Here is a 12,129-nt window from a genome sequence, read left to right on the forward strand (position 1 = left end):
TGAAATTCTCATATAGTCTAGAATATGCTATGCATAGGAAAATATAGATCCCTTTGATTGTTTTTGGTGTTCTTGGTATCTATGTACAAATGTGCATGTTCATCTGTGTACAGTCTTTCATAAAAGCCAAAAAGAGGAAATGCAGAAAATAGGATACAGAGATAGCAGTTATATTGGTTTCTGTGTGATGACATGCATTTCCTCTTTTACAGTCCTAATGTAGCTCATGCTGCTCTGACTATATTTGGAAATATTGATGGTTTATAAAAAGGGTCAACAACCGATAATGTGAGCATGATGGAAGAGAAGTTGCTGGAGTGGAATTTCGCATGAAAAGTCAGTTTTTATCGTAGGGAAACATACGAAACTCATACGAAACTTCTTTTCATGATCCTTAGTTACGAAGCCAGTAACTTAACTGCATATGTAGCATATATGTATGCACAGCTTGTTAGCCATGCGTACTTTTAATCTCTTTGTGGTATTATTGAGAACAAATTGCGGGAGTCTAAGAGCTAAGACAAAATAATCCTGAGTTGTACTGAGATCAAGGAAGAAAAGAAAAAAACTGCAAGTCAGTTTGTAAAGATGCAATTCCTGTCAGCTTTCTGTAAAAGAAAAGTTATTTCCACTGGATTTAAAGATGGAAACATGCCAGGATAATAAGTCTGCGTAGGTCCAAATACTTGCTGTCTTTATTAAAAACATATAGGAAGTTGTCAGTCCAGCAGGAGTTTCTCTTGAATGTGACTTTGTAATCAGAACATGATTGTGGAATCAGTCCTTGTATATACAGTAGGTTGTTGAGATTTCTTAACTCCAGATGAAGAGCAGCGTGTTCTGCTTTGGGAATGGAGGAGACAGCAACGTGTAGGCAAAAAAAGGTGCTACCAAGGTAGAATTTTCAACAGTAACTAATGCAGTGGTGGCTAAATTTATATAGATCTTGTACTATGTAAGAATGCCAAAGCAGCAAAACAGACAGCGACTAGCAGCATTGTCCCAGGTTCTTCTACTTTTCATTCACAATTTGTTGTATTATATCTTGTTTGCTTTCATAGCAGGTTATTGGTAACTCTTCAATGTGGATTCTCATAAACAGCAGTAATTCAAGGGCAGTGACTCAGACTTACACACACTCAGAAGTTTTCAGGCTCAGAGCTGACCTACTTCCATGAAGACACAGTTGGACAACTAAGCCAAAAAGACTTTATAGAGGGAGTGAGAGAAAGGAAAAGGGAGGATGATTTATTACTAAATGAGGCATTGGCCATTATTTTTTTTTCTTTTTTTTTTACTTTTTTTTTTTTTTCTTCTAATTTATTTCTACACTAACCTGTGTAATCTCGGTTAATTATTAAATAGTTTGATATATTGTAGCTGATGGGAAGAAAACTTCAGTCTCGAGATAAAAGAAAATAAAACAAACAGATCAAAGAATAAAGTAATAAAGACTTACCTTTTTAAGACTTCTGTAAACATGATGACATATAACAAAGTAATAAAAGTGAGGATTATTAGATATTCTGATTTCTAGTACAAAAGATCCAGTGTTGTGCCATTCACATACTTTTATTCTGGTTTCCTCTTGAAGGTTTACATTTTGTTTATTTATTTATTATTTATTTATTTAGAGGGGTTTTTCACCATAAGGAATGTTCATTTTAAAATAAAACAGGTTAACTGTGATGATAAAAGCAGTGTTTTAGTACATGAGCTGAAAATTTCTAAGTGTTATTGTGAGTATACACTGATAAGGTTTTGCATATTGGAGAAAAAACACAAGCAATAGAGACGTATACAGCAAAAATCTAATAAGAAATGATTGTTTTACGTATCCTGACTTCTGCAGGTGAAGGTTAGTAAGCCTTTCCAGGTTAAATTATAAGTTGTTCTCTATTTTATCTGCTATATGTAGTTGGATTCTAATGTATGAGTATACTTGCAATACACAAAATTGTGATTCATATTTACATTCATGTACAGAAAATCCCAAAACAGTGCAACCAATACAGAATTATTTATTTTACGTTAAAAAGAATTTGGTTTGATGTCATTACCTGTGCATGTGCACAATGCACATAGCAGTGGAGAAAAGCAGATCACACTGAAGACTAACATGTCGGCAAAAGAAAGTAGTGGTTTTTGGCCAGATTTGCACCTCAAACAAGCTCATTGCAGTGAAAATTACTTGGTGGCTTCTGAAAGGCACAATGAAGAATTATTGAGAATTATTGTTCTCATAACATAGGTTTTGAATAGTAAGGGAATAGCTTTACTCTTATACTAAAAAAGCTTTTACACTTTTTTTTTCCTTAAATAAAATAACACTGAATATATTTAATAATGAAGCAAATACTACTTGACTGCCTTCTTTCATAACTTTATTACTCTCTTCCTGCCTTCATTCCACCTTTCTGGCCAGTATTTAGAGGACAGTAGGTGATTCACAGTGTGAGTGCCTGTAGATGCCTGTATTTCCCTGCTAACTCTAGAACCTGTTAGCCAAATTCAGCTAATTTTTGCAGAGGAATGAAAACAATAAACAGATGAGCATTGGGGTGAGACAAAAGTGGCTTTACAAGTTCCCTAACAAATAAGGAGATTTAATGTGAGCTTGCACAACTGCAAAAAGCCCATCCCAAAGAGAGCACCTAGAATTGCTTCAGAGGTAGAGGAAGTTGGAACTAGGGTGTGCAATTCAGTGTGATGACGCCAGAGGAAACCAAGAGTTAAGTTCTCTCTTCCCTTCCACTACTTTCTTTTTCTCTGTCCCCACTGGGGGCTAGCAGGTTCCAGGGCATTGCTGATGTATATTATTTAGAGGAAGAAATCCTTAGGACTAAAGGGAAAATTTTCTTTGTAGAATCCGTTTTTGTGTAGCAACTCTTTTGGAGCAGATTAAAATGAAATGCAACTTAAAGTATCTACTATTTCAGGAAGACAGCTTTAAAAAAAAATGCTAGACCAAACATACGAAGATGTAGGCTATACACATCTGACTGGCTGCTAATGTATGAAACTGCTTCAGGAAGCAGACAATAATCCATTGGTTTTTTTTGATCCAAAGCAATTAATGGACTAAAAAACTATACAAGGATGTTTGAAATGCTGTCATGCTAGGTCATGGCCTTTGTCTTCCTCAGTGACTACAGGCTTAGTCCTTCCCAATCCATTACTGTATTTTTATTGTTGTTATTATTCCCTTGTATTTGGATGTTTTCCTAAATGAGTTATCACTTTTTTTTTTTTTTTTTTAAACTTGGCAGTTGTTTCTGTTCAGTTACAAACCTGGCAGAGGTGCGTTGTTGATGTTGGGTGTGTGTTTACTGGGTTCTGTTGCCCTATTTTGGGAGAGTTTCTGAAGCTGTGGTGCTGCACAGTGGGCAGCAACTGTGCTCATGTTTCAAGGCAGAGTGGAGCTTTGCATAGGGGCTGTTTCTGTTTCCTCACATGACACATTAGTGGAGTGAGGGCTCATTTACAAAGACAAATGGTAGCTTTAGTTGGATTATGTAATGAAATTTTTCTGTTTTATAGCTAATAGCTTTTTGAAGAATAAAATACCATATCATTGAGGAAAAAAAATGAAGGTTCCTTCATTGCAATATTTTCTACTTGCAAGGTTAATACTAGATAAATTCATAACTAATGCTTAAGATGAAATGGACCTTTATAGTAGATCTTTATAGTGGATCTTTATAGTAGATCAAATTCCACTGACTCTTCCTTTTCTGTGTATGGCAGTTGCTAGACCTATTTAGTTCAAACTATGGCAACAGTATATGCATCTATTTGACTGTATATCTTAATCAGAGCTGAGATTTGTTTGGGCATAACTAGGTCAATATGATTATGAAATTCTGCCGTATATTGCTACCATTTCAGACTGCAGCATTACTTTTTCAGTGTAGCATCAGCTGACTGGAAATTCAGTGTTAGTGTTTAGACTTAAAAGAAAATGAAGGATTTATTGGAACGCTTACTATGATAAAAAATGCAGACCAATAATATTCTTAGTATATTTTATTAATCATTTATAAACTTTTTTTGCCAAAATAAATTATCCAACACAGAGAATTGGATGAGGAAAAAAAAAATGAAACAATTAATTAAACAACTTTATTTTTCTTATACTGCTTAATCTGACTAAGAGGTTGCAGTCATTCTATTGTTATAATCACAGCATTAAATGATTATCTGTTGATGAGTCAATAGATATTTTCTGCTTGCTCACTTTAAGATCTGAATTTTGCTTACAAAATCAAAACAATTACAAACTGGGTGTACCTTATATAAGCCATTACTTCAGAAAACTTGCTCCAACTTGTCTTTTCTTTGATGCTGTTGAAGTACATCATTAGACGTCATTTATAGTTTCAGAAGAATTCACACATGTTCAGGCTTAAAGGTGGAGAGTCAGGACATGCATTATTTTTCTTTCTCCCAGGAGCAAGAAAACAGTGGTGCAGAAGTATAAAAGCAGCTGTACTTCTATGCTGCAGTTCTTACTGCAAAAGATGGAATGCAGTTGCTGAAATGTGGGAATTCCCAGAGAAAAAAAAAAAAAAAAAGAAAAAGAAAAAGCGAAGTGATACGGCAGTTTTATTGGAAGTCTTATAGTTCTTTTTATACCATTCAGGTATTTTTAATAACTTCTGTTTTTTTCTGAAGCTTTATGTTGGAAGCCACCCTGCTTGATAAAGTAATCCTCTTTAAACCAAAGTGAACTAGTCCCCTGCCTATCCAATGGAGAGAAAGAGACTCTTTTGAAGTTTTAAGAGGGGCCTTCAGAAGCTTTAGGCTTGTATCTGGCTTCCTTTGTTCCATGCAGTCTGTTTATTTGACTGTAAATAAAGTGCCGTTTGCAGACTGAAGTTAGGAGGTGGATTTTGACTTGCCTGACTAATCTCTCATCGTGATCATTAAGTCACAAAACAGAATTCTGTCACCAAAAGCTATTAAAATCCAGATAGTGGATTAGTTTTCTTTATTTTGAGATTCTCAAATTATCAAAGTTCGTTGCCTGAAGGCAGCAGCAGATACTAAGTCTTTCCAGCCTAGAATGTATAGTACTTTGAATCTAGATGCTTCAGTGATTGGCACCCTTTTAATGCATAAGAGACCCTCTTATTCTGGCACAGGCTGAAAATAGGTTTGCAGCAATTTTAGCATTTTCTCTATTTTTGGCTACAAATACTTGATTTTCTTGTTCTGAATATGGTATTTAGATAAACATACAAAAAGGATAAAGATGTCCTTATAGTGTAAGCACTATATAAGGTGGAGGAAAAAGTATATTTATATATTATATATATATATATTTATATATATTTTTATATATACTCATAATATTCTTCTCAGGCCATCACCAAGGTCATAGTGAATAAGATTTGTGTGGAATATAGAATAAATAAATTAATTAAAACCCTGCTAATGATTATCAAATTTAATGTGGAATTTAAAATGACTGTCAATGAAGTATGTTTACACTATGGTTCACTTGGTAATGTCCCTGGTGAGTCAGAGCATCTTTGCCAGCTTTTCTACTTTGATTTTGTGAAGTAGTCATGGGTGAAAGGCAAATTTGATCCACAAAAAATTGTAGATGATAGTACATCTCCAGAGACAATGTTTTCAGGTTTTTTTTTGTTTGTTTGTTTTTGTTCTTTTCTTTGTGCTCTTTTTTGGTTGGTTGGTTGGGTTATTGTTGTTGTTTTGTTTTTTGACCATGGGAGGACTGGGTAGGGATGCTGCAGTGCCCACAGGAGAGCAAGGGGAGAGGTGGACAGGGAATGTGCAACCAAGCTTTCAAAACCCATATCTGACTTGACACCATGCCATAGGTGAATTTGAGCCAGCTTGAGGGTTTCTCTTCAGGCTGTTAGTTGTGATATTTATTCTTTGTAATTTTATCCAGGTCTGGCATTTTTTGCCCTGGCAAAAATTTTTTTTGCATTTAATAAAACCATAGCCTTGGACATGTGAGGAGAGATCTTCAATGGATTTGCACCTAAGTTGGCCAGTGCACTTAGAATACATTTAGATAAATTACAATTTGGCTAGTGGACTGGATTTAACACATACCTTTGAAACACAGGAGCATTAAAGCATGGCAGTACCCCTTTCTACCCAGTGAAAACTGGGCACAGCAGCAGTGTTAAGACATGTTTACCTAAGTCATACAAATGGAAGTTTATTTTGCAGGGTTTATCTTGCCCTTCTTCCAGGGCTGTAGGTTCCATTTGGGATGGCTGCAGTGTCAGTAGATGGCATTAGGAAGATAAAATCCTTTTAGATAAAATCATTTTAAATTGTGTTAGACAAATAGAACTGCTTTCCCTACCCTCTGCACTGAAGTCCATCCATCTAAGGCATAACCACATTACACTGCTTCCTAATATCACACATGGAGATCCTGTCCAGTTGAAGCTACTGGAGGGTAGCAAGAATGTGGCCAGTGAATCTCATGAATGCATAAATCTGTTTCTTGTATCTTTTCTCTGCACTTACAACAGCCTGCAATTAGAGCAGTGCTGTGTTTCAGCTTTTGGCTGATTATAAATAGGCTCTACAATGCGTAGTCTTGGGAGTAAATCAAAAGGAAACCTTTCTGTGCTCTTATTTTCTTTCCCTCTAGCAACTTCTTAGGACAGGCTTACTAGTATGTTAAAACATATTTCACTCCTTAACAAGTGTAGTGACCAATGTTAGCAGTAACCTAATGCAGACATACATAGAAGTAAGTGTACAGACTTGGACAGCAATGCAGCTTGCTGTAAGTGACATGAGGATAGAGAGCAGCACGGCATATTAGGAACACATTTAAAATTGGTATATGATTTGCTAATAACTGTGTAACAGAGTCCAGGCAGTCAAGAAGATTCTTTGCCTATGCCACTGGGGTCGAACTTTAAATGTTTATCATTCTAGGATCTTCTTGGCTTCTCACTCCAACGTCAGGGTTTATTTGCATGTACACTTCCGGACTTGGAGATTTATTCTTCTCTTGAATTTGCATGTGGGAAGTTAGAGCATACAATGTTGCTGTGGTAAAGCCTCCTGTGGCCTTTGAGAGTAATGGCACTGCTAAATGGTACTTGATTTGGACCAGAAGATCTCCACTGGTCCTTTCCAACCTCAACCATTCTGTGGTTCTGTAATTTCTCACTGAGGACAATAAAACTTAAAAACAATTAGGCCCCCAAAATAAGCCTAGAGTATAACATATGCAAGATATTTTGATGAAATGTCAATACATTAGATCACAAAAAAAAATAGCGGCAAAGTCTCCACAGTAATCTTACCTTTTATGTAGTCAATATCTAACCTATTCTTTTCTCCCCTTCCCAAAACCTAGACTTGAGCTATGACTGTAAGTGGTTGTAATTCCTGTCAAAAGTATTGTGAAACACAGAGTGATACATCTGTACACATTCTCTTCTCCAGTCTCAAATAACATGACTGAGAAAATATTTTCTTTCTCTAATGATGTTTCTCAAGGAACTATACTTTCAGCAAATGGTGATTGTTTGCTTTCCAGAGGCCAGCTGTAGATAGTGGTTGTTTGAAATGACGAATGTATGATTTCCTGTTTTGAGTTTGTGGTCAAAAAGTAGTAATTGTATGAGCCGTATTTTGTATTTTGCTAGTGACATTTGTCTTTTCTACTATATGAAGATACCTAAGATAAGAAATTCTATGATTGTTTGTACATGTAGTGAACTTTGCTTGCACACCTGCAGTTGTGATATTAATGTTATCAGTATGATGTTCTTTTTATTTCTATTACAGCTAAGCTACTATACAGCTAAGCTACTGTGATGAGCTGTTTCATGCTAATTTAATCCCTTTGACCAGCGGATTTGGGGACCTGGAAGAGAGTAATAGCATGAAGAGTTCTCTCTGCCCATCAAAACTAGAGAAAATTTAAGCTCAGACTATTTTAAGAAGTCAAAGATCAGCATGTATTTCCTTAAAGGATCTTGCTATAAAGAATTGTCATAAACCCCCCCCCCCCCACTTTATTACAGAATGACTCGTACTAAATAATTGTGATGAGACATATTTTGTGTGTAGAACAGATAAACTCATTCTGTCTGGGCAGACAGGAAGGGAGGGAAAAACATGAGGGAATTGTTTAACCAGTGAGCAACTCTGTAAACTTTTCTCACCTGGGAACCTCAGCAGTGCAACCACAGGTCACCATTTCTTCCTTTGCTGTCATTTTTAGAGGATTGTCAGGAGCCAGAATATGTCCCTGAGCTGGGTGGTGCCTTATTTCTTGGATTTTTCTGAATTTTCCCACCATTGTCTTAGTCATTCTACCTCCAAGCAGCGTTAGAATTATCTATTCATGGTTATTTGTGGTCTCAAATAACATATAATAATAAACTGAAGTCCTGCAGCTTCTGTAGTAGACACTCTCCCTGATAACCACTTACAGCCCTTGATTAGAAATAATTCAGGTCCTTTATGAAGGAGGAGTGAACCCATGCATCCTGCAGACCTATGACATGTACCAGCCCATGCTGCTAGTTAGGAGATGGAATGGAGCGGACCAAGACAAAGTTATTAATGCCATAATCACAGCAAAGTGAAGTTTTCAATATTAAATGTCATAGTTCATTAATGCAGTGATATCTTCCATGTTTGTATTTCAAAGTTTTCCTGTTTGGACAACTGTTCTGGCTGTTTGGACAGAAAACAAACATGTTGTGATAATAAAATGACTCAAAAATGTAGGTTTTCTGATGCGGTAGATAATCTGATTTTGTTCCACTGTTTCAAACAATAAATAGCAGATAAACAGTAAAATACAAACAGCATTAACAGTTATTATCAATGGATTTTCATTTTAACTTAATTCAGCAGGCCATTGGTGTGTTTGGGTGTGCCATAAGCTTAACATGTCTTCAGGTAAGGGAAGATAACAGACCTCTGAGTCACATTTCTTGCTTCTTTTCAGCTAAAACACTGCTGTTAGTAATGTTGCGACATTTGTTAAGCCAAACAGCGAACAAGTCATTAATACCTGCCCATAATATTATAACACCTGTAAAGAATGCTATATAATCATTATGCACTGGTATATGGGTACTGTAGGGAAAAGGTTTTTTGTTTGATTGTTTTTAATTGCAGATGTCAAAGGCTACATCTTCTGTTGGGGGAGTTGGCACAAATTAAGAGCCATTTTCACTAGGATCAAAATTCTTCTTTAATTGCTTCTGTAGTAATATTAATCTTTCTGTTAACAGGCATTCTTCGTAACTGCTGTGAAGCCTACAATGTTAGGCTCCTAGAAGCAAAAATATTTTCTGGTCCATCAGCAGAGCAGTTTGGATATGCAGTTCAACAGTTTGTAAATGATCAAGGCAAATGGTAAGCAGTTTGAATATCTCGTTATATGTCCAATTAAACAGTTAAAAATATTGCACCTTGATTTTACATTTTAATTTGAAATTAAAATTACTTCCAATTTGTTCACTTTTATATTATCTTTTTACTAGTAAATACTGACCTTCATAGAATCATAGAATTAAAAAAAAGTTGAATATTTTAAAGGCTCATTCATATGAATGTTCTTTTTTTTTTTTTTTTCCTTTACACAATGCATTCTGAAGTCTTTCTCTCTTAAGCTCTTACTTTGACCTCCAATACACTAGTTTCCTCAAACTCACAATTTCTTTTAACATTTTAAGTCTGATCTCAGTCATTTGTTTAGCAATAGCATCTCTGTTACACAGTCCATATATTTGCAATGTTTTTTCGTTTTAATGTTGGTGAGGTTAAAACAGATCTAAGAAGTAATATTTATTAAAATTAACTGAACATAAACTTACATAATTTTGTTTCTGATATAACGTTAAGTGCTTACTTCTCAAGGAACAACGTATTTGGATGTATATCATAACACAATCCCAGCAAAGGCCTTGTGTCTGCTGCATTTTCTCAGGCATAAAATTTGATGTGAAATCCAGTGTTGCCACAACATTGGGCTTAATGAGTAATTAGTAAAATATTTTTTCTAGTAACATTGGTTTCAAAAATAACTTTAAAACATTAACCCAGAGTAAGCCCATTTAGTGGAAAATACATTGTTTTCTTCCCTTCTGCAATCTCAGCAACCACAAAGCTTAAGGTGTCTTTTCATGGAAAGGACTAATGAAAAGTCATGCAAACTACACATATTATAATAAACTTGCACATGTTAGAAGCATCATTCTCCCTAAATTGAAAGTCTCGGGGGGGGGGGGGGGGGGGGGGAGGAAGGCAACAAACTAGCATGTTTGTTTAATTGACGATGGAGAGTAGCTGAACTTATTTTAAGTAAAATGTATTTTATAAATGCATTATAATGTATTTTATACTTAAAGTTCAGAAAAGCATAAACAAAACTACAGAGCTAGCTGGGACATTTTATGCATAGCCCTGTACAGCTGCACTGTGCAGTTGCAATTTTTTTCGTACGGAAAAATGTAAGACTCGAGAGATCCCACTGCTTCTCTAGAATTCCTTCATTCACCACTAGTGACCAGGAGGGAAGTAAGAAGCTGTATCATCTGATCTGAAAGCTCAATGTTTCCTCTCCTTCCTTTAGGTGACACTTCCCCAGCTCCTTGCCTGATGCAGTGGTAGCTTCTTGCCATGTTTCTGCCTGCTTTAATCATGTGTTTAGTTCAGAGCATTTAAAAAAAAAATATATATATATATATATTTTTTTTAACTTCTGTGTAAAGCTGTTGAAAGAGAACAAAGGTGTTTGCCTGAAGTGAATCAAATGCTTTGGTATTTTCTGGTATATTCTTTCATGCATTCTATTCCTGTAAATTTTTCTGTAAGCTTAGGAGCACTAGGTTCAGGACTCAAGCAACCTATTTTTGTTTTATATTTCCCTTTTTTATTATTACTTCTGATATGATAATTCCTCCAAATCTCTTGGCTAACACTCTGGAGTTGGAAAAAGAAACCTTCTCTTAACTTTCTCTTTCTTTTCTCCCAGGTGTATGAATTTTATGAATCTGGGACTGTTTTCTGCAGATAGGCACTTCATCATTTGTTCATTCATTGCACAATATCTAACTGTAAACTTTGGAGAATTTTATTAGCACTTGTTCTGGTAACCATGACTTGTTAGAGATTCTTGGTGAAAAAAAGCTCTTTTCAGTCTTCCTCTCAATGAATCACTAGACATGCTCAAAAAAAAAAAAAAAAAATCACTCATAGTTTACTTTCTTTTTCTCTTCATTTGTAAGCTGTTTTCTTTTTCTTGAGGACAATAGAGATTTTTGTGTGTGTGTATGTTATTTGAAAACACTCAAACTGTTCATTAGAGTAGATTTCTCCTGTAAGTGATGCACAGGCTTGCAGTCCGTGTACAGAGCATTCGTTGACATGGCTGAGCTAGGAAGGAAACAAACAGATAGAGGCTTTGCATAAGGATGGATGTTCCTTTGTGTTGGAAGGGAGCGTTTATCACCACGTGCTTTTATAAGGAGTACTTCATTGTGCAGCAATAGCGTAAAGCACTTGAAAACTGTGTTCAGGAACAGTGGAACTGCTCACTAGTTCAACACAGCGGGGGTGGCAGCTCTCTCCAAGGGAAAGATTATCCAGAATGTGAGATCTATGGGAAATTTCTTCGCTTCCTAGACCTTGCTTCTGACAATAAAATCAGATACAGCCATATCAAATATAGCTTTAAAACTCCTCTATTCTTTCAAAGAGCAGAAAGGAGAGATACAGAGGAAAATAAAATTAAACAAAACACAGCACATTCTAGTTATATTATTCAGATGTATTTCTGGGAGGTACAACAAGGCAATAAGAACTACAGGAAATGACAAAATTTTTGCAGATTTGGGACTCTGCATACAGAAGTATGTTACCACTTTTGCCTGGAGATGCGTTCAGAAAGAAGACAATCCAACCAGGAGTACAGGGCTATAGAGGGTGCTGGTTCTTGTTTGGAAGCTGTGACACAAACCAGCAAAGGGAATCCTTTTTGTATAGAGTCAGATGATCCAGGATAATTGGACACTGCTCTGCTGTGCATTGATGGCATGTGAAGCTCGTAAATAAGGACAAACTTGCAAGCCAAGCAAAGCTTAAGCTTTTCACAGTGTCTGG

The 12,129-nt window shown here is 35.8% G+C and overlaps 1 protein-coding gene across 1 annotated transcript in view; it reads left to right on the top strand.

The window, feature by feature from the left end:
* The window catches only part of ITGA2 (integrin subunit alpha 2), a 69,871-nt gene that overhangs the window by 9,648 nt on the left and 48,094 nt on the right, over nt 1-12,129 (top strand). Inside the window, exon 2 of the mRNA XM_084304962.1 lies at nt 9,258-9,381. Within this exon, the coding sequence (XP_084161088.1) occupies nt 9,258-9,381 (124 nt within the window). The remainder of the gene's footprint in view (nt 1-9,257; nt 9,382-12,129) is intronic.

This window comes from Netta rufina (genome assembly GCF_964035555.1).
Source record: "Netta rufina genome assembly, chromosome: Z".
NCBI lineage: Eukaryota > Metazoa > Chordata > Aves > Anseriformes > Anatidae > Netta > Netta rufina.